Below are 24159 nucleotides of genomic sequence, written 5' to 3'. Positions count from 1 at the left end.
TTATATTTGTATTTCTTACAAGTGAATCCATCTTTTTTTCTTTTAACAGGTCAGGGCTGCAGAGTACAACTTTTGATGTGGAGATCTGAAATTGTCTGATATTGATGGGTTCATTTGCCTTGTACATACTAAAACTAAAGCATCGCTGTAATGTGTTTCACCAGGACATGTCTATCGATGTTGTTGTGCACACATTATCATCCATGCATTCAAGCCTCACCCCCTGAAGTGCAGGAGGGCTGCTCGTAATCTTTTCAACCCTGCTAAGATAGAGATTTATGTGCCTCTTGTACGAAGGTTGCACAGAGATAATGGTATACATGTGTCGGTATGTGCTTCTGAGCAATGCAGAAACACTGATACACCCAAATGTGTCTGTCAGCTAATGGGTGCAAATCATGATAAAAGCTGAGTGTACCAGAAGAAAAGGAACAGAGATGATAAAGACCCATGTTGGATGGATTATCTGTCAAAGCATTTCAAAGTCTTATGGCGAAGAGCTTTTTTTGTATGATTTATGTATTGAACAAACATCACGCTTGATTCTTCAAACACATTGGAAAATGAAACTGTTTGTGCATACACCTTTAGGTTTAATTGCCCACATCTAATGCACCCCACTGACATGCCCCTATTAATAATATTAGTTCAATGATTTGTTAGATGATGTATTTTAGTGTCCATGCAGAAGATTGGACGATTTACACAGTCCATGTCTAATATGACTCGGTAACATCTCTACAATGTACAGCACATTAATGGCCAGTAGAACCTTTGTTTGATTTAGAGAATGACTGTGCCATTTCCTTTAACTCTCCCACCCCGGCCCCGTCCCCCACCCCAAAAAAAAAAAAAGAATAATGGGTTCTCTAAGAGCAAGGGCAGAGGGGTCATTTGTGTTTACATTTACAGAGATGCTGAAACAGCTGCCAGAGTGTTTTGGAGCTCAACAGTAAATAACTGTCCTGCCTGTAATATCCTTCCTAGATACAAAGTGAAATATGTCTTTCACAAACAGACACAGCTGTATATATATTTATTTGATGTGGATTTGTTGCGAGTGGAGACGTCAGTACTGGTGAGATAAGAACTGTTTAAATTTTCATGAGTTCACCAGTAGTCTGGTTTTTGGCGCTTGCCCACACTCTAATTGGCATGTTGCCATTCTTGTAGTGAAGAACTTCATGTATTATGCACGAAAAACAACGTACCACGTGTCCCATTATAACCACATTGTGCTGTGCAATTTTCAGGCCTGCTATTCTGGAAAAAGACAATCCCTCAGACAGCTCCATTCTCATTACAGCCCAACTTTAGTTTAGCTGGGAATTGCCTTATTTTGTTTCTCCCATCTCTCCCAAACACAAAGTCCTGAGAACGACCAGTGAAAGCCACTTGGTTTTAGTGGTTCCCCATGCATTTTATCATCCTGACCTATTAAGTAAGGAACCAGACATACAACTGAGAACTAAATTTAATCTATACATGATTTATGATCAAGTAGAGTGTTAATATTGCTTCCATTTATTCAGAGGGAAAGTTAGGCTAAGTGTTTAATATTATGAGTAAACGGTGAGGTTAGGTGAAAGAAAACACATGGGGCTGCTGTGTTTTCCTCTCATGCCCTCACCTGAACCGTGTCTGATAACGCAGTATTCATACTTTGGCAGGGTTTAATATTTTATTTCACTGAAATGAAGACTTGATGTGTTTAATTTCAGATGTAAGAGTCATAGTTGATCTATATTTAATGGGCCGTGAATTGAGATTCACACGCCAATACTGCTGAATGAAGCAGATGACGGATAGTCTACACTCTAAAACTGATTTTAAACTCATGGCCCTATAGTTTTCAAGGGCATTGATCTGTATCCAAACATTTATGACATTTGTCAGAAGTTCTCCAGTTTGTAGCCCTTTTTTTTTTTACAGTTGCGTGTCGTGGCATTACGTTCTACCGAGCAGTTTGTATGCAACATTTGACGAACCTTTGTGGACTTACTTCTCTGTTTATTGCTGTTGACCTGTCCTGCCCAACACTGAGGAGGCCAAGTGTGGTCAGGCAGAATGCAGAAGATTATGTTTCTGTCAAGTCACTGCCTAGATTCTCCTATTTTCCTGTCATCACTCCTGTGATTCAATTAAGAGGCTGCATTCCTCAGTCTGGCCGGGCCAGACAAGGAGACCTGTGATTTACAGGTAGAGATATGACTGTGCGAAGGGAAAGGGAGTACAGGGAGAGATATGAGTATTTGAGGAGATGGCATAAAATAATCGTGTAATTGATTTTCTATCCAAGCTGCCGTTTCATTTACTGTATAAATGCATTCATTTCTGGCTTCGGGTTGTTCACGCCGTCCCCGTTGTCTCATTGAAGACAAACTTAATCGTATTGCGTGATGATGTTGCATGGCAGCATTGTATTTATTATCACACTACACAGTACTATTAGAAATGCCACCAACCTTGCAACCTTGCTACATATAGGCTTTGCTGAAGTGAAGTTTTTTGTCGTCCCCTTCTGACAGATGTGATCCACACCGTGGGCCCGGTGGCCAGAGGTCATGTGGGCCCTACTGAGACCAATGACCTCACCTCCTGCTACCAGAACTCCCTCAGGCTGATGAAGGAGCATGACTTGAGCACTGTGGTGAGTACAGTACGCTAACACCTTACACTCATCTGAGGAGAAATGTGTCTCTGTTCTGTGCAGCTTGAAACAAGTAAATTATGTGCTTTTGCGTTTTTGTTTGACAGAGAATGAGCCTTCAGTTAGAAAAGCTGCGTTTGAAAATTTTAGGAAATTTGGAAAAGGTACAAGAACAAAAGGATTTAGCATCTTTCATTTCAGATATAGTTCTGAAAAGGCTTAATCTTCTTTATTTAAACAAAAGCCAAAGAGAACACAACAAAATGGTAGTGTTTCATCTTTGTCAAATGAAGGCTTTCATGCCGACTACTTTGGCTTGTGATTAAATGAAAGGCAGGCCTTTGCTTCCAGCACTCCACATTGCCACTGCACACAACTACACAGTTCTTCCTTTATCGTCGTTTGAGGAGCTAGAAAACGGTGACCTTTCTTAAATTCTCTAATGGTCTTGATGCAGATTTTTTGACTTACTATCTTTTGTTTCCAAGAAATGAAGTGTTTAGCACTGAGTTATTTCAGATGTTTTGATTATTGTGACTGTGTCACCTCTGCAAGACACCTTTTCTGCTTTAAAACAACAGAAAAGCATAAGGTTTACTGAATGTGGCTGATTCATAAGGGCTTTAGATGAGATAATGCCCACACAATCCACAACTGGCAGCGGCTGATCATTCACACACTACCCAAGGCTTCCTGCCTGCTCCGGACCATATGTTCCAGTCTGGTCCACATGATATATGGATTTTCCCAACCCACATAGGGTAAACAAATCAGTATCACACAATCTTCTGCACCAGCCTACTGCCCCGCTGCCTCATCAGAGGCCAATCAATACAAGTGCTCACCAACAGCGAGAGGAAGATGAGTGCCAGTTTCATTAAACATGATTGTGACAAAAATCCTGCTCTGTTCATGACCTATGAGTACAAGTGCCACAGACTCTTCTAGCAATTACATAGATTGTGACTGAAGTTGTTGTGGTGTTTTTGAAGTTTTATCAAAATCAACAGCATGCCTGCTGAACAGTCACATCCACCAAGATATGATGAGCCACAAGCATTACATTACTTTATAATAGAATAACAATAGAATAATTAAGTCAAGTGGGTTGGAGGCTTCAAAGGCAGAAGCAAGGCCAACTCTGCTGCACCGGACCCTTCAGGCCTCAGTGCAGCAACCAGCTTGTCTGCCTTCATCCGTAAATGTTCCAATACTCACTTTGTGTCTGGCACATTCCAGAAGATGTATTTAGTTTATGTCTATCTCTTGATTTATTTATCCAATTATACATATATTTATAGGACGCAGAGTGTCTGTTTTTACTGGGAGCAGCCGGGATCCTGTCTAATGTATTTATACAGCTGCTCTCTGTTGAGCAGGCCTTCAATGAAAACAGTGGTGTTGTGTGATTGACTGCCCTTGTAGGATGAGATTCGTCATTACATCATCACAGCCATAGTCCATTTTGTCTCTTTTTGCTACAAGGACAACAGAAAGTTTTTTCACCAAAAGCAAAAATAGCTGAATGAGGCCTTGGATCAAGCCTTGATGATATGCACGACGCACTTGAAGGGAGGCTGTACGTGTTCTCTAGTCCTAATTGTTGTTAACAGACAGTCTTGCCTCTTAGCCAGAGCACAATGAGTCCAGGTTTTTGGTTAGCTGATCAGCACCAAGCCAATTTTGACTCATCTGAAAGGGTCTCGCTGTGAGTTTTGCTGTGTGAGAGAAATAAGAGATCCTAGCGAAGACGGGCACCCTGCCAAGTGGGTCTACAAAGTGGGCAAAAGAGGGGGGCTATGTTTGGGAATCCTAGAGGGCTGGCTCCCTAATGGGGATTCCAGGGCATTACAAAGGAATAGGAGTCAAAACAAAGCCTAACACAAAATAAACTTCAGCATGAAAGATTAAAAAGAAGCAGAGCTTGGTAGTTAAACCCTGTTTCTTAGAGCTCAAAGCAACCCTTCAGGCTACGAAACAGTACGGCTGTCATAGCCAGCCGTCTCATCAAACTCTTCTTCTGACTGTAGCATGTCGAAAACAGAGACATCACTAGGAATACCCTATAAGTCCAGGGCTGAAAATGCATTTCCTTTACCTTAGGGCAGCTCAGTGTGTATGAACACAACTCGTATTCCCAGAAGTCAGAAATGAGATAGACAGACTTTTTCCTGTCCCCATGTGATCAATGTAGCACTGATTTAAGGCTCTACTGGGACGGAAATGGGTAAGATGGAAAATGGGACTTCAAGACAACCTAAGGCAATTCCTGACTGAGTATAGGGGTTGTGTCTGAGCGTCTATGTTGTATTCTTGCCATTACATAAAATACAACTAATTTAAAAGTATGACTTTAATGAATATCCTCATGTCTTTTATGTGAAGTGTTGCGTGTTGACCAGTTCAGACATTGGATTACAAGGGCTTTGAAATTAGACCCGTGTTTCATTGTTTTACTTTTGAGACATAATTGGCAAGATTTGAAAGTTAAGTTTGTTCCAATATGTTTCTATCTATTCTTATAACACCAAAGGCATTCAGCAGTAAGTGTTGCATTAGATAGCTCACATCAAAACGGCAGAAGCGTATTTGTTTTCTAAATGCTTTAAGCTCAAACTCATTGATACCTTGCCAAGCCGATATTGGCTGAAAGGTAAAGGCAGATGTGCACATTTAGTTTACGTGTCTACCCCTTGCTCACAGGGCACATTGTAAGTACAGGATGGAGCTCTAAGCCTTACTGAGAGATGGCCTTCAGATGAAAAATGATGATCAACCCGAGCCAAGAAACCTGACGTTTACCCCTCACATTGACGTTGAAAGCTATCTGAAACCATCCAGGCTTTCAAATCCCCACTCTGTCTGTCTCGCTGGATAGATATCCGATGGCTGGATGGCCTATTGAGTTCTGTTTTCCAAACGATTTGGCTGCAGTGGATGCAGGAAAGTGATAGCGTGTATTTGTGCCCATGTGCATGTGTCCACTAAGGCTTTCACGTGCATCTTCCAGGGGCATCTGAATGTGCCTCTGTGGTGGCAGTGTTCTTTAATTTCTTCCCTGCCTAGAGGACTCTTATGCTTCAGTGCTTCTTTTTTTTTTTTTTGCTGCGGCTGAAAGAGCAGCAGGCTGTCACAGCTCCCCGGGCTCTGACTGACCACAGCCAGGATGCAAGCGTGGTCGGCTCGGCTCTGCAACATCACACAGGGGAGCCGTAGGAGCTCTGCAGCCTGTGAGCAGAGTTGCAGCTCTGGACTGATGAGCAGCGCGTTGTCAAACAGCCCCCTCCTCTGCTCAATGCCTGGTACACTATACTATGATGTCCGCTTCCAAAAGAGGCTCAGGTGAGGAGCCAAAGAGGAGGCAGAGATAGGAATATGGATTGAAATGAATTGGGGTAATAACACTCGCTCGCTGGTTGAAGGAGTGAAGATGCCCAAACAGGCTATCAGTATTTGCTTGAGCCTGGACATATTAAAAAGGGCTCATCTTGGTTTCTCTGATATACAGAGCATTATAATAATAGCTCTGATTTAGAAACAGCTGATATTGTTGGAAAAACTGCCAAAGTATTCTATTCTATTTCGGACAATGGATGAAAAAAATACAACTGATTATTTGTAATTTCTTTGTGTGACGGTGCCATGTGTATGACATGCAGATGTTTAACCTCTGACTGAAACCTGCCAGTTTCATCGGTTTCTACTTTACCTGACTAATCATTTATTGCAATCAAGACAAGGCTTTTATTATCTCGTGAAAGACAAATAATTCACACATCCGTATGTACATTTAAACGATACACATGATTATGTGTGTACGGTGTCTGTGTACAGTCAGACCCTGGGGGGGCCTCTTCTCCAAAGAGCTGGAAAGCCATACAGCCATACATGAAACTGAGGAGACGGTTAATGCAGGTCCCCTGTCTTGGTTAGTCATGGAAGACAGCTCAGATTCTTCCCTGGAAGCAAGTGTAGCATCTGTCAGGCAGAAACAGACAGACTGTGTGGAGGGGGACACCACCATCTGGAAGCCATTCAGCCTTAAACTCTGTTTTGTTTTAGAGACCGTATTAAACACCCCTTAGACTGTGACCTTTAGAATAAAAGAATAGCCATGTTTACCCAAAACATCATTATTGTTTCATTTAATTTAGCCTTCCTTTTGAGACTTTCGGGAGACTTCTGTTGAGACCAAATAACAAGGATTTTAGTCCTGAGGGTTTGGTGGCATAAATATATAAGCATTGTTGTTGTTAACTAATGATCTTGTGGCTAACTGATCCTCCTTTTTGTTCATCTTTTGACTTTGACAGGCCACAATTTGTTGCTTTTTGAGAGTATCTGTCATTAAGCTTTTTCGTTCAGCGTGCAGCGTGCAGCGGGCTGGCAGCTGTCAGTTTGGACAGTGACAGGGTTGCAGACTGCATTTAGTGTCCTCCTCCCTTGACTCCCAGACGGCCCTGGAAGTGTTTTGCAGTCATAACACGTTGGCTTCGAGGAGATCCAGCAGGGAAGCCACAAATTGCCCGTTGAGAAAAATTCTGAAAGCCAAGTGGATTGGAGATGAATGGTGTAGAATGATAGGATTAGCCACCCTTCTTTGTGGGCTCATTCCAAGGCTGCTAGAAGCATTAGCTCCCATTCATTTTGCCCGACTGTGTTCCCAAAATGCATTCCTGAAAACAATATCTTCTGTTGACACAGCATGCACATGCTGCTTGAAGATGACAGCTGATGGCCCCTACTCGACAATCTGTTTAACATGGCAGGGGGACAGCAGGTGAAGAACAAACACTGCATCACTGGGATAAGTGACTGTGCCCCCAAGGTGTCTTTGAGATAGACACCACACTGGGGTCTGTCAGGGCAGGTTGACTTTTGGGCTGACCAGTTTTAAAAGCTCTCTTCTGTTTTCAGGAATTTTATGAAACACGCTGTAAGTAATTTTTACTGTTCCACCTTTTATTAATGTAGGTCACCGGCGATATTTGAAAATGTGGTTTTTACTGCAGCATTTAAGTGCACTGGAGGGTTTTTGTCATTATTTATGTTTCCAAATACTACCATATCAAACTTAACGACTTTGTACTCCACCCTATTCCATTTTGGTTTGCCGACTCCCCAAGTGATTAATTAATTTTCATTTATGCACTGAACAGATCGTGCACAAACTTTTCCTCTAGCCGCTTCTCTACCCTTCCTCGTAAATTATTGTCCGCGAGTGCAAGCGGCTACAGATTTCATTATATAATGGCTGGGAGAAGTATTGAGGCCTGGTTGTGCACATACTTGGCTTCTGATCACAGCAAAGTAAACTGTGCCATTAATTGGGATAGAAGAATGAGAGGTTTACTGCTAATCTGCTTACACAACGCAATTGGTCTTTGTGTCTCTATCGCCCAGAATTCAATGAAGCTCATACTTTGGACTCTATTCAATCAAATTTTTGTATGATGATATTTGAAGGACTTAATTTAATGCAATGATTTAAATTCAAGCATTTTGGTTATAACTTTTAGAAATGATATTCTCCTAACCAGCAGATATAGGTTGTTGTTTTTTTGCGGGAATTTCAAATAATTAATTTGACAGTTGTTTTTTAAATCCTGTTCTACCATGATATTATGGTTCACTACACAATGCAAGCGTTTTACCATTGATTATTCCTGTGTTAATCCAGTTAAAGGTCTATAGCAGAAAAAGACAGAGCTACTACAGAATGTGCGGCAGAGGACTTAATGTTATCCTAATCCCCCAATCAACGAGTAGCTGCGATGTGCAACGACTGGCTGACTGGTCTCTTGTTGCTCATGGCCCACTTCCACATACAGTACCTGCATGCAACGCAAAGGTTAATTAGACTGAAGCTTTCAAAAGGTCACGTCACCATTTAAATTAGCCGGTGCTATTTGTCTGACCCGAATCATTGGCAACGCTGAGCCAATTAGATCCAATTACACTGATAGTGGTTGGGGTGGTCTGCCACCTACTGTAAGTTAATGGCCATTGGAACTTAAATTACCCCAATGTCCTGATTCAGGAGGAGGCAACCACCGCAGGAGGTTTGGGTATAGGGGACAGCCCTGTCATATCACCTTCCCTTGACACTCCTGTCAGGGAAAAACTATGTGAGGTGAAATATTAGGATATGTTAAATGTGACATTTCCACACACCTCGAGAGGGGTAATCACAGTTGATGGGGATGGAAGAGGTAATCTCCTGAGTGTATATGTGGAGTGGGATGTGAGCATGCTAGCGTCTTGATTACGAGCACAGAAAACCCGCAGCAATCACCAGAGAGACTAAACCCTGTCTCCTACAAAGGCTACGCTACCTGGATGTTATGTGAGGGAAATGGCAGCAGTTCTGTTCTAGATTAATGTGCTCTGACAATAATAAAGGCTCTTCAAATAATTTAAGTACTAAAGCACAGTCAAGTTGTATAAGGCTCAGGCTCAGCACTCGCTGGTTTCACTTCATGTTTTTCTCTGCTGCTGTACCTTGCTGTGAGGAGCTCCTGGAGACAGGCTCCTGAATATCTATGAGGCTCACATCCCTCTGCGGTACAATCTGAGAATAGAAGCGCCAGCTCGCAACCAACTGAGGGATTGTCTGTGGAAGTTGTTGATTAAACAGATGTCTTTCCTGCCATGCGCCATGAGACAAGCACACCATAATAAGCATGCATTAATTAAACATACCTGAGGTATGTGGGCAATTCAGGAAAAACAAAAGGCATTTCTGTCTATCTTTGTCCTTGCTTCACAACAAACCTCTGGTTTGACATACAGAAAATACAAACAGGAAACAGCTCAGGGATATACCCAAAGAAAGAATAGTTGAGTGACAATTAGCAACATCTCATACAGTCATTTGTAACGACGCTGATTTTCAAAGTAAGTCTGCTTTTGGAGCGCGTTGCTTCCGACAAGAGAAAACTGACAGTCTATGGACAGTGTTATCTTGTTTGCGTTGAAGCTTCCTCAACTATACTCAACAAAACTAACCCTGTCCTCACCACTCACTTGAAAGCCTGCTTTTCCAATAGGCTCCCATCTGTTTTGAGTTGTGTCTGAGTCTGAATGTCATCAAACATTTCCTCCACCACCTGATAAATGCTTCTCCTTTCATTAAAGGGGCTGGGCAGGAAAGGAGCATGTTAAATACATTCCATGCAAAGCAGGCTGCTCTCGAAGCCTGACGGTTGCTCCTCAACTGAGTCCTTCCCAGAAATCTCTCAGATAACAGCTTGTTGTTCATCGGCAGCGGACCTTGGTAGAATAAGTTCATGTTTACATCATTATGGTTAATTACCATGCAGAGTAAGTCCAGCCAACAGCGCCTGTCCTATGTATTTGTGTGTCAGTGACGGTGGACAGAGCTGTCTCACTCTCAGTCATCATTACTAATGCAGCAGTATCCCCAAGGTAATGCCCCGTGCTGGTCCGGTGTGTTTGGTCATCCTTGATGCTGTGCCAGTGGGTGGGACTTTCCAACCAGCGTGTGCAAATTAATAACCGGGGAACCCTTTTGTTTCTTGTCCTGTACAAATCATCCAGTCAATGTCTACCTCTGATTGGCCCACATGTCTTGTTGATACATTATGCTGCTATTGTGATGCGCATGGAAACATTTTCAATGTAACACTCACAGATGGATATTTTAATTATTATTGAGTGAATAGTAATGAGAATGTGGAATCTGTGCATTCCTCTTAATGCACATAATTAAAGTTACAATGGGAGACGTTTAACATGACTGCATCAGAAAATTAGCTCTTCTGACGGTTATGCTTTAAAACAGAAACAAAATTGTCGAGCAATAGTCATTGTGAACATACACTGTATTTACACTAATTAGCTTTACCACAGATGTAAGTCCTACTTTTACTCCAGTGTTGAATCTAGTTTCTCAAAGCTCTCGCTTTCTTGCACTCTTTCATTTGCGGCTTTTATGAAGCCAGGTGTTGAACCCAGTGCCGACCTTGCCAGGGCTGTGTCCATGAAACTGAAATTTCCTGGTCTATCACAGGGTTCCATTTCAACAAGCTTGCACCCAATTATCCTTCAATCATAGTCGCCGGTCATACAGATGTGTTTGCTTCGAAGTACAAGGTCTCTCTATTGGGGTTTGACACACAAGGGACATTTCTCTCGCTCTGGCTGTACACATGAAATGTTTTCAAGGGTAGAAATCAGATGAAGATGAAAGTCACCTATTGACTTGTTTGTTTGTATCAATTATGAGCATGGCATCAACATTAAAAGTATATTCAAATTAGTAGTCCTGCTATAGGTTTCTGTTTTTTGTAATGGTTATTTGTTTATGCACAATGATTTATAAGGGAATACAAACTGTAAGATCAGCTCTTTATTCGACTCCCCACTACACTGATTATAAATGCTACCCCTATTCTAATTAATGCAAGATAGTTATTGCTTTATAAAAGACATTGTCAAAAGGAATTGCAGAGCCAAATGGATGCAGACTGAAATGTTTGGTTAATTGATTATATTTTGTGTTAAGTAAGAAGAGAATGATTTCATAAAAAAACTCACTTTATTGTGAAAAAAAAGAGAATATAACATTTTGTTCAATCCAAATAAGTTTGAATCATCGTGTTGTCTAATTTTTAAAATGTATTACTTATTTTGGTTAATTGTTTTTTATCTCCTGTCATTGTAAATGTTTTCTTGTTGAGCACATCGCAATGTCACACTTCTAGTCTCTGCTCTGAGATTATTTACAGTTATTCACAGCAGGTTTTCTTCAGATCGTTCATATCTAGCCTTTTCCTCACCTTAAAACAAACTGAGCACAGCTCTTTCCTGTGTTTTGTTATTATATTGATTGTGTGTTTCATCAAAGAGAATGAATAAGGCAGAAGGCTGACAGGTATTGGGAGTCTTGGGAATGTGTCTAGTTTCTAGTTCAGAACTGCACAGTTGCACGTCTACATTCAGGATATGCTAAGTCAGAAATAAAGATTTGTAATGGTCCCCATCTGGATGGCTTACATTTATGATCAGCATTATTTTGTTTAATGATGGCAGAATGGGACCGGTGCATATTGTGTTGACCAATTGGCCAGCCCACATGTATGATTATTAATGAGAACACCAAGATGAAACCCAGACTCCTCAACCCTCAAGTTGTATCCACAAACGCACCACAGGTTACAAGTCCTGTTCTCTCAACACTGTTATCAAAACCACCACAGTCTTCCTGAGGGCTCAGGTGATTGAATGACTGTGTGCATTGGCAGACACGCCAATGTTTATGCTCTCCTACATAATTATTTAATCACAGAGCTATTACCCCACACATACACCCAGTTTAGGGCCATTATTATCTCCCAAGGTCATAGCTAACGAGGGCTGACGCACTGTGCCTGGCCTGTGCTGATTGACTCACAATTTTAAACTGGCTCAATCTAGGCCTACTCAGCAATTCAGCAGGCAATGCAGCACCTTACACAGGTTTATGGGGGAGATATATTAGCTCTAACAGTGCAGGATTGTCTTGCTTTGATGCTGCCAAATGCCACAGGGGTGTACGATACTTATTTCTGCCCCGGCAACTTTTTTACCCGACACCTGAATTTAAATGCGTACTCCTTTAGTTAAGCCCCCACCTTCCACATTCTCTCCTGTTCCAAGTTAATTAAAAATTATACGATATGTTAACATTAAATCATTATGGAGTAGGCCTACTGAAGTAATCATTTCATGGGGTAATTTAGCAGATTAAACATTTTTTTCATTGTCAACCAGTGACCTTGATATCGTAAATGTCATACTTGCCTTTTATGAATGATGCCGCAACTGTCAGCACCGTAGAGCAGATTTAAATTTAAATCAGCTATTACTGTATCCACCCTTTTCATTTCACATACATATGAAGCTAGAAAGCCCAAAGGTTTATTCACCATATCATATGGTGAATGAATTGCCTGCTGGAGCGAAAACAGGGGTGAATCTTGTTTCGTGGTTTGACTTTTTGCGCACTGCTTGGAATGCCAGATAACCTCCAAATCTCACTCGGCTTAATATCTAATATCACATCCATAAACCCCTCGTGATGACAATATGCATGGAATCAAATGTGGGGCTCTTTATCGTTAAGGTCTCACAGGAGAGCAAAGAGTGTGAGATGGAGACCACGGAGCAAAGTAAGTGTGTATGAGATGCCTTTTAGATGCTTAAAGTGGAATACTTAAAGCAAATAGCACAAAAGAAATGCTCCTGGCATTCATTTGAATGGGATTGCATTTCCATTTCCTCCAAACTTGAACTGTAAGGCATCGAGCAATTAAAAGAACAATCGTGCTACAGTATTTCCCATTCAGCGTCGCAGTGAAGAGGCTCCATTAGGAAACTGGATGGAAGTGATTTGAGATGAGTATACACATAAGATTGCTTTTGCTTCATCATGGCTACAGTTTCCTGACGTGCAGTGTTACTGGCTTCCCAGCTGAGCCCGGTCCTGCAGAGTCCTTGGCTTTTCCGAGAAAAGGCTGAGTCATGAGGAGTGTGTATGTGTTTGGCATTGAGCTCAGTCAGGCATAATAATGATGACCTACATGATGGTCTCTTACCCAAATATGATTATGATCCACTCTAAATACTTATCAGGCTTCTTAGTATGGATAAAGGAAAAAAAAACATGCGCTGATCCAGTGTTTTCCTTCTTTTTCCAAAGAAAAGACATTGCGACTGAACTATTTGATGACATGATTTAATCCTCATCCCTATAAAGTGATGTAGTACATTTTTGCTCCAAAAACATGTGATGTATTGGGTGCAGAGAAAATGGTTTTCCAGTTTTAGTAACTAATTAATGCTTTATCAATATTCATGATGAAGTCCACTTTTAGAAATCTGTAATTAGCTGTATTATCCTCTGGCCATTTGTGGGAGGAAACATTCCATATAGTTAAAATCAAAGCACAGCAACAACTCGTTTCTGACCAAACGGTACACTCTACATATAAAGCATCCCAGAGGCAAGCAGCACACGTCAGGACCCCTGGAAACCAGCACTGAGTCGGCATGGGAGATAGAGCGAGGTGGATGGACAGTTTCATAATTCACAGGAGCCACCTGGTGATTCTCTCAGTCACCTTCCTGTTTCCTCTCAGCCAGCTGCTCCCTGTACTCCCAATCAATCTGCCGTACCCATGCTCCTGCAATTCACCGTGACCTTGAGTGGCGTGTCCCCTCTCTTTCGTTTTGGATGTTGGTGGGTTTTGGGTCCCTCCTCATTCCTCCTCATTTAGAGATGCACCTGTGCTCAGACCAAGATAGCATTGCAACGCGGCTCAGGGATTTGGCTGCATTTAACAAAAGATCGTACACATAAAGTAGTAGACTGCCTCTGAATGCTCTTTTTGTTACGTCTTGCTTCTGAGAGTCCAAGACAAATTTCCCTGAGTGGGACAATAAAGTTTATTGTGTTGTATTGTATTGTTGCATACGTTCATGGTGCTTCTTTTATGTTTCCTTCGGTTGTTCCAATTGCCTCTCAATGAGATCAATAAAGATAAAAAAGACAGCACCTACATGTTTTGACAATACCCACAGTTGTTTTTCAGCAATAGATGGCTTTATATGTTGAATTAAAAATGTTGGTTAATAATGTCAAGTTGGAATAAGCCTTCATATTCTTAAAAATAATGATTATGTTGCAGCGAATACAGTCACCTAACGGAGGAAGCACTACTTGTATCTAGTGCCTAAAGTCTCTAAGAGTCTGTTTCCTTTTTTTGTGTGTAAATCTAAAGGAGGTGAAGGATTTATTGTTCTGCTTGGTTGCCCATAGACATGTATTGTCTGCGCCGGGCTCGGGTGGCAGAGTGGCGTCCTTCATGGCCCTAGTGTGACAGAGCTGTCTCTACATGAAGGTGACCCTCTTTCGCTCTGGATCCTCCACTCTGCCCAGCTTGCCTGTCAGGTCCTCCAGGCGACATGGTCTATTAAGCACTTTAATGACGACCACTGCCTCATGCACTCAAACAATAGACCCTTACCACTTTATACCCCTGTGTGTATTTTAAATGCTGAATGTATAGTAGTGGATTTATGATTATAGGTTTCCTCGATCATAATTGTGTAAAGGAGTCTAACTTGTACCCAGCTAGCGTCTGAGGGGAGATTTTTGATTAGCCCTTTATGCTTGGTGAAATAAATCTCCTGTGGGATTTAAAGGTGGATACTCTAAAAAGGCAATCCTTCAGAAGGCTTTTAGACTCAATAAATCCACAAACGCCCCAATGTTTCAAAACACTGCTTTACAGCCTCATACTTCATATCCTGCACTGTAGTGTAAATGTGACAGGACTACTTGAAGATGGCAACAAGCCTTGGGGAGCACTCCTACCAACACTTTCACATCTGTTGATCCCCCATATCCCTGTAACTGCCACAAAGTTTCCTACGTGACGAGCAGGTGTATTTTGTGCTCTCCCCTTGAGGTTGCCAAGAAGAGACCATGAGGTTCAGGTGGCAGCTGCTGCGCTTGTTGTGTGTACATTTTCAGACGAGGGAAAATGTGGGGACAAGGAAAGAGATCAGGCATCCTCTCAGCAGTTCATCGCATCGTCATCACCTTCATGCCGTGTTTACATCCGGTGTCCACCGGGAGTCTGTGTCCTCCTGATTCTCAAACAGCGTGCAAGACAACATTGCCACCATGGTGGTGTTGTATGGCCAGACCTTTTAAAATGCATAATACAACCAGTGAAATTCAAGTCCTGTGGTACATCATTTACAATAACAGGGAATTAATTTGTACTGCAGCCTAAAAAAAAAACTTTCGACGTTGTTTTCTATGATGTCCATTACAGGATTTTAGTGATACTTGAGTGTCTTTGGAATGTAAAATACTATTAGCTTCATGGTCAACACATATGTTTTTATGCTCTGTATAAATCTCCATTTTTGGTGAATTTTAATTAAGCGGAAGGAAGGTTAGAGTAAAACCTGGATAAGCCTGTATCTTAGTTTTATGTAACATGCACCCATATAGATAGAAGTTGGTGAGTCAATAAAACTAAATAAGCAGTTATATAATAATCTAATGATGATCAACACTCTGAAATAAAACGTAAGGTCATCAGTTGAATCATCACTTGTTTCCATCACTGCTGGTGAGGTGGAGTTCAGACAGCTTCTATTTCATCTGCTGAGGTAACTTGACTGTTTCAGAAATAAGTGTCTTGGTTCACAATAACCAGGTTTTTCTCTTCTCATGTTAATAACTTCAAAGTTGTTCAGGAGCGGTAAGCCAGTTTAAAAAACAGCCAAACAAGCATCTATTTTTGCCAAGTCCTGTAATATTCATTGTCACCTTACATAAAACATGTCTGCATTAATTAATTCATATTCATTCTGTATTAAATGTGATGCAGCTTAATATTGTTTCAGACAAGTAAGGCGAAAAGCTCATCAAAGAAAAGTGCACAAACCTGAAATGTGTTATCACATTGTCACCTTTCAAGAGCCTTTTCATATGGAGACAAAGATACAAGGCCCTTTTGTTTTTGCCGTAGGTGTGAATATCATTAGACCTACTGTGAGTGCAATAAATGCGTGGAGGAGCAGTAGCCTTTGCCCATGAGACAATAAAACACATATGGAAATGAGTCGACAGCATGACTAATAGCCTCCAGTTTGAACCATGCGCCCATCTCAGCAAAATGCCTGTTCTCTTTAAGTGAGCCATTATATAGTTATCAATGAGCCTGCGTTGCCTTTGATCTCTCTTTTAAGAGTTGAGGATTTTGCACCCAGAAAAAAGGAGCACCTTAGAAAAGCAATTGGTTTGCATGTTGGATGAAGGATAAAACAAATACAAAAGAATCTCTCAGTCCCTCCTGTCCCTAATCCTTCTACCCCTGAGTATGGCTGCCACACCATCATCAGAGCCCGGATCAAAGAGTGAGAGAATGGCCCACAGGTCTGCACAGAGGGAGAGCTGACCTACTCAGAGCTTACTATGTCCTTGGACCAAAGTCCTTTTAAGGGCTAGACATATTCATGGAAAACCAATTCTGTGCAGTATGCCTAAATTGAGCTTTACTTCGCATCAGCAGTCTTGCTTTGTGGGCATTCCCTCAGGCAGTCATCATATCTAAAGTGTCAATTGAATAAAGACAATTTAGTCATCTCATTTAAAAGCTCTTCATACAGCTGGAATAAACAGAGGTCAAAAACATGCACTATTGTGTTTATAGTAAATATATTTGTATTTCTGCCCGCGGTACCGCAAGCTTTATTACTCAAAGTGCATCGGACCAGTATCTGGAAATTGAAAAATTGTGTTTTCTCACGATATACGACGCCGGCTTGACCTCTCATCCAGCTCCCGTTAATTAGTGTTGGTTGCTTTTACCTCTGGGCAACCTCAGATTTATAGCTCTATGTTGTAGGGGACTTTACAGCGAAAGTGCGCTGCTGGGGCCTATTGTGCCCCAGGACTACACGGATAAACAGGCTTTCATACTCTGTACCAAAGCTCTTGTCTACATGGAGATTCCTTGAATGCATATGCTGTGTATACTAAAATCTAGCAACAGTTCAGCAAGTAGGTCTCAAATAGGTTCATGAATTTTGACATTGATTTATGAGACAATGCAGTACCATTCATGTCTAACTTTTTTGCCCCACACTTTGCAATCCAAAGCCCCTACAGTATAATCCATAAAATAATGCATTCAATCAGACTTGAAAGGGGACAGTTGGACAGTTTGGGATTATTTACCAATTTACCAAGCATTACGCACAGTGAGGAGATCAATATCAATTTCATGCCTGCACATGTGAGTCTATAGATCAGTCACGTGTTTAGCCTGGCCCAGCACAAACACTGGCAGCGATGGAAATAGCGAGCCTCCAACAGACGTTTAAAAAAAAGCCTTCAAGCTATCCAGGGTTCTCTTCCACAGTGCGTTATTCTTTCCCCAGGCCCATTCATCTCACCCCAGTCTTCCTTGGCTCATAAACATGCTGCAGCCCCACAACTTTGCATTGCAGGAGTTCACACAGGGATACAGTATCCATCACTGGAGTTGTGCAATTGGGATCAGCTATCGTCAGTGTTGTAGAAGGCAAATACAGTTCATCCTGAGTTTCCGTTAACAAAGAGTTCATTACATCCTTTTGAATTCCCAGTTAACGAACATATTCCAGGCTTCACATTTCTGAATATATATTCCTAAAGTACAAGGGCAATGAAGAAATCCGAAGAATTGACTGTATGTTTTGGGATACTTATAATTGGAAAATGTGTTCCAATGGTTCAATAATAATGATGTACTTACCATGCCTCCAAGAGGTCACTGCTCCGCCAGTACGGAGAGCTCAATTCGATTTGCAGTTAATGAGGTTGGGTCTCTTAACGAATGTTGGATTTTATTTTGTATGTAATGCTTTGGGAAATGTGGTTATGGACATTTAAAAAAAAATCTGTTTAGGTTCTCTGCAGATCTCCCATCTACAATTATCAGGGTCATATATATATATATATATATATATATATATATATATATATATATAGGTGTTAATTAACTGCAATGTTGAATCAAAACCTAGTACATTCCAGAAGATCATTGTTATATATATATATACAAGAATATATACGAGAATGTCTATTATTATCTGCATGATATCTACGTAGTCGTCTTTTTTTTGTCTCTGAGCAGTCAACCTTCAAAGGTTGTGAACCGATGAGATGTTGAATGGCTTGGAGGCTGAAGGGAGTTAATATTTATTGGGATTTGTGCATTCATATCTGAACTGCGGATGTCAGTGAACAATCATTTAATTCAATGGCAGCCTCTGCTGTGTTCTTGGCGACCATTGAGCTGCAGCTCAGAATAATCTCTACTTTCACATCAACCATATTAATTTCAGCAACCCTGCTTGACCACATGTCCTTTCTCTGTTTTACCTTGTTCCACTGACATCTGTATAACCTCTGCACAATAGGGCTTAGTCCACTACATTTAGTGCCAAAAGTACCAGTGCACCCACACAGTAGCTCATCAAACCTTTAATAATATCAATAATGCAGGGCAACAGAATGAAGGTCAGCTTAAATCATCATCCATGATCCCTTTAGATGTCAGCGGTGGTTGCTCGGTAGCTTTGTTCAAACAACATTGGTCAGTATTCGAGAAGCTCGCAAGGCTTGTGTTACTGAATGCGAGCTGTGTCTAGCCATGCATTTATTTTCTAGTATTACTGGTTGCAATCATTAGTGTGCAATATGCAGCAGACAGGATTTTTGTCTCACATCGGTCCTGACACAAAGACAGGGGCCGTGCAGCAAGCCTTCATATCTATGCCGTTCTGTCACCTCAAAATTCAGAGTGAGAGTTTGGCTTTGAAGCCCCTTTTGATGTGGTGCTTTTGAAAAATATTGAAGGGCACTTTGAAATGAAGAAAAATGTCTAATTAGTAGCTTTAAATTGGTACGGTACCATAGGCTGGCTTTCACATTGCACCCTTTTTACCCCCTTTCCCTGGTGAAATGTCCTGTTGAAGTTGATTTATGATCGAAAATGTAAATAAAGTAAAATGCTCTCTAGTGATTATTTTAGTTTATTTGATCAACTACTTGGGAATCATCTGCTCTTGCGGTACAAATCATGAGCTATGTTTTAGGATTACTGATGATTCTAACCTCCTACCTCCATATGCCGCTAATCTCTACTGAGACAGTTTGACATGGGGTATGGATACTTGAAAATCCACATATGGCCTGGTTTTACCTTCCATAGAGGGATACATGGCTTGGCTCCATTTCATCTTTAGCATTTCAGAAGCTTTCTCACTTCATGATACCTTGTGAAACAGACGTTTGAGGAATCCTCCGATTCCTCCTTTGATCATTTCTTTATGCCCACCTGTAATTTAGGCCTCCAAAATGCAAATGATTTCTAATGCTACTCACCATGCTCTACATTTCTTAAGCGCTCATTGGAATAATCACAGGCTTTGGTGGCCCAGAGGCGAATTGAAGGATGTGTCTCCTACACTGCTGATTGTTGAGGTTCACATATTCAAATCAAACATTTTCCTCAGAATTACCAAAGATTTTTACCCGTCATTTACTGCTTTCTTTGCTTCCGTCGCAGAATTCAATCTAAACGCCTCCTCCTTTTATAATGTCACAGCTCTTGTGATAAATATGTAACAAAATTCATGAGACCGTTATGATCATGTAGAGGTGATGATGTTAATCAAAGTAAAGTTCAAGGCTTTAAAGAAAGCGGATGTTAGATACCATGAATCAAAAAATAATGCTGATATTTCAATAAAAGTTGAGGTGGTGGTCTCGAATGATAAAACAAATTACCAGTGTTATAATAGCTCATGGTAATAATTACCATCGTTATTTCCACCATGCAGTGGGACAATGCAGTCATGCTCCTCTTTTTTCTGCAGAAATCTTGTTTTTGATTGATAGGTAAAATTGTGAGTTTCGATTACATTACCACAGCAAGCAAGAGTCAGATTAACAGTGAGGCTTTTCACAAAAATATGATCATAAAAACCTGTCTCAAATAAAGTCCTGGTTCCCCCTTCAGTTAAGCTCAATACTGGAATGATGATTCCTGTTCAGACAAAGGCACAGCTCTATTACACAACTGTCAGTCTCAGGCTCTCTCTCTCCTCAACATTACAGATCAGCCAGCAGAGAAGTCTTGATTTCAGCCAACACCGGTATGCTAATCTAATCAATAAGTTCTACTTAAGAAAACAGAAAGCATCTGACCAGCAAGCATGCCTGCAGCTGTCGTAGCCGTGCAGTGAAATAGTAGGAATAGGTTTTGTTATTGAGATTACCTGACATGTTCGCTGCCTACTTCTTTCCATTCTGTCAGTCATGTGTGGGTTACGCAGAGGTCAATCAGTTTGTCTCAACGATTTGAATGTATTTCTTCTGTCTTCGCTTCACTGTTGCTCAGTTGTCAGTGATATATAATATCAGCTGATGCTGAGCTGGAATACTCATCCATAAATATGAACAGGCGCCTGGTTGCATGTGCCCTCAGTTCAGAGTAGTATCATCTTTATGCTGTTTTAAATGCTCCGTTTTTAACACAAAGGGAGTCAGTGTCACCAGCAGACCACTGTGGGAACTCACAGTGATATAAAGAATACAAGTTAACAGTTTTATACTCAAACCGGACATTCAATGTACTGGTTTGCATTGTACACACTACATGTATGTACAGTAAAAGTTTTGCAAGGACTCTACAACTTTATGTTAAAAGTTTCTTGTAGTTCCCAATGTAATGACCATATTGTGCTTTAAAAAAAAAGCCTCTTAGTGTACCTGTGCTCTGTAGCTTTGGGCTTCAGGGTGAACTGTGCTTCATCAACCATTCAGCTGGTCATGGACCAATGAATCAAGCAGCCAAGAGTTCAGTTGCTGCTTGTATTTGCTCCACTGCTCTGCCCTATCCACAGGCTTTAGCATTTACACCTTTTTTTTTCTGCCCATTCATCTCAACTCTGCCACACGTTTAGTTGGTGGACATGCTGCAGAGTCTTTCTCCCCAGATGTGTGATAAACACAATCACAGAACACCTTAAGCTGCATTAAGGCCAAACAGAGTTCATTATGTTCAACAACTGTATCTATCTTTAGTCCGGTCCGTATGCCCCTACTTAAAACCACTGTGGAAGTGGCAAGTGCTTGAACCCTTTATGCACGCTATTATTGTGTCTGTAGTCCCACACACTGTTAGACTGAATAAGCTGCAGTCCCCGACCACACACTACTGTATCTTAAGGCATCCACAAGACTTTTCTTTTTATTACAATTGTCTGCTATAATTTTCTTCAATCTTGCACATTACCAATATACTGCTTGTTTGTTTACATGCACAAAGAACTGTAATAATCCTTCTGTCAGTATTCTTTCTTTGAAATGATTCATATTACAATTTAATGTTTGAATTAGAATAACGCAATAAACCTCACACTGTGATTACAAAGGACCAGGTTTAGATAGCTGCATATTTCAATAATAAATTGCTGGCTATGAGGAAGAAACATCTTCTTTATTTGACTTACATTCTCACGACACGGTAGATACATTTGGATGTCAACAAAATATTGTGTTAAGGATTATTTACAATTTCTATTGTTTGGGTTGTCATTTCTGTCTGAGACGTTACTTGCTGTTGCTTAAGAACAGGATTTCCTTGGTGGTGGCACATTTTCATACTTCATACATTGCTGACAGTACTGTAGAGTAGGACAAGCGTGTCCTTTTGGGGTTTATTTAGGACAAAACAGATTCTCCATCAGCTGTTTTTACAGAGTATTATGGCCACTAAGTGAGACCCTTCATGTGAACGCCAGTCAGGCTGAGTCCTGAATGGACACTCAGATATTATTGCAATAATAGTTATACTTGATCACGGCAGATATAAAAACGTGTGGTGGGACTCGGGTCATTAAGCGGCAGGTTTCTCAACCTCTGCATTTCTCCATCCTCCATTTAGCATAATGACACTCAAACAATCAGCTCTCGCATTAGAATATGGCGTGTGGTATTATGCAGAATAAAAGGGTGTTAATGTGTCATATTTGAATATCCTGATCTGTAACCGTAACGTGCTCTTCTGAGTAGCAGCAGCAGTAGCAGCAGGTAGGGGAGTCAGACACACACAGGCATGACCTACATGCTTAAAGATTTACAGCAGTCCACAAAGTGGATTCTCTTGGTTTCATGTTCTGATGCTGATGTAAGCCCACACTGTACTGGCAACGGTGGTGAATAATAACATACTTGTGGTCGCATTTGCACAAGGTCTCCCCTCGCTGGCGTGATTTATAAGCAGAGCTTCCGTCTGCAAACAGGCTTGGAGGCTTCAAGCTCGGGGGGCAGCACCCTGTGTCCAGTGCTATTTACTCAGCCAGCCGAGACGAGGCGAGGTGCTCCCCGGCAGCCCTGCAGTCACCGTGCCCGTGTAAGGGTTTCTTACCTGTACCTGTCTCCTCATGGGGAGGTGACAGCTACAGCAGGGCAGCCGCTATTTGCCACAGGTTGAGCCATCTTTATTGTGTCATTTCCTGCTGCTTAACAAATTGACTGAAAGCTGCAGGCTATCATGCCCTCAGTGGAATAACAGTGACTTAGTTTTATGAGCACTGTCTGCAAATCCTTAGTTACACTTTAAAGGGAATAAATCATTGTTCTAATAAGCGGTGGTGGTTGTGTCAATTAGGAAAATTGTAATACTTCAATATTACAGTAAATGCATGTGAATTATAGTGAACCCTTTTAAAAGGATGCATGAATGTCACGGAAGTTTAGATTTTCCAACAAAGATCACTGGAGCCACTCTGTGCTGAACTTACCAGTAATATACTGCGAGCTGAATAAGTGTGCAGAGATGCCGAGAGGAAAGGTGCTCCACTTTAAAGTGATGTGATAGATTAGGGAGGAGCCCTAGCAACCGAATAATTTCCCTGGTGACCAATTTCTGAACACTCCCTAAGCAAAGAAAATCAGCAACAAGCCAACATGTCAGGCACAGCATCATGCCAGGGCGCAGGCGAACATGCTGACTCACTGCTAATGAGCAGCCAGAGATATAAATAATAACCTAAAGCACAACTCATAGGTCACATATACCACTGACTGTCCCAATTAACACTGGACCTTATACAGTGTTAGCAGGAGTACAGGTATGCACGCTAACAACTATCCAAATAGCTTCTACAGCCGCCCAGAGTTTACGTGCAAGAAGAAAGAGAGATATACTCTTGCAACTACAACTGCGGCTGGCCACTGCACACCGACGTTCACCGATGTCTCCCTCCAGGAATTTACCTCCATCTGCGTGTCCTTACGCTCCATCAAAGACGGGTTATATGAATGCTCATATTTGCAGACCTCTTCAGCCAAACGTTCTTCAACGGGATCCATTGTTTGTGTTTCTGCTATGACTTTTAAAAACAGCGGTATTATGCTATGAAACCGGAAATGCGAGACTCAGAAAGGACGTGGTTAGCGAACCAATCACAGTCTTGTGGGCTGCGAACGGCTTACGTAGCTTTGACGGATAGTTAGAAATTGTGGGCGACGCATGCAAGATGGCTGACGGGATTACGCAAGGGGGCACTTGCATGTCTTGTGTGCTTGCGTCTCTGCGTAAAACCAGAGTATGAATGACCCTTTAGGCTTAGCTATTCTTCCCGTGTTGCACAAGGTGGCTGCTTCGGAAATCTGCTGCAGCGCTTTAATGCACTCACTTGTTGTATTCTTGGCTTTTATGCGGCTTTCACAAATTAAAAGCCTTATTAGTTTCCTGTCTTTAAAAGAGCTAAAGCTCTCTTTGATTTAACAGTTCCATTGAGGACTGACGGTCAACACTTATCTTACTCTGCATGGAGTCAATGCGATGCTCCCGCAGTAAACATTCTCCCTCACTCACCTTGACATTAGGAAAGTTTTAGTTCATCAACGCTGACGCTTTTAACGCTTT

General features: G+C 41.4%; 1 protein-coding gene across 4 annotated transcripts in view; it reads left to right on the top strand.

Annotated features, from left to right (window-relative positions):
• Positions 1 to 24159, top strand: part of macrod2 (mono-ADP ribosylhydrolase 2) — a 377376-nt gene that overhangs the window by 254015 nt on the left and 99202 nt on the right. For all 4 annotated transcript variants that reach the window (XM_068568505.1, XM_068568504.1, XM_068568506.1 and 1 more), the window contains exon 6: positions 2529 to 2650. In XM_068568505.1, coding sequence (XP_068424606.1) covers positions 2529 to 2650 — 122 coding nt within the window. The remainder of the gene's footprint in view (positions 1 to 2528; positions 2651 to 24159) is intronic.

The sequence above is a fragment of the Clinocottus analis genome, unplaced genomic scaffold (assembly GCF_023055335.1).
Source record: "Clinocottus analis isolate CAN_PGR_092001 unplaced genomic scaffold, fCliAna1.0.p SCAF_8, whole genome shotgun sequence".
NCBI classification, from domain to species: Eukaryota; Metazoa; Chordata; class Actinopteri; order Perciformes; family Cottidae; genus Clinocottus; species Clinocottus analis.
The sequence above is the reverse complement of the archived record's forward strand: the minus strand, read 5'-3'. Positions and strand labels throughout refer to the sequence as shown.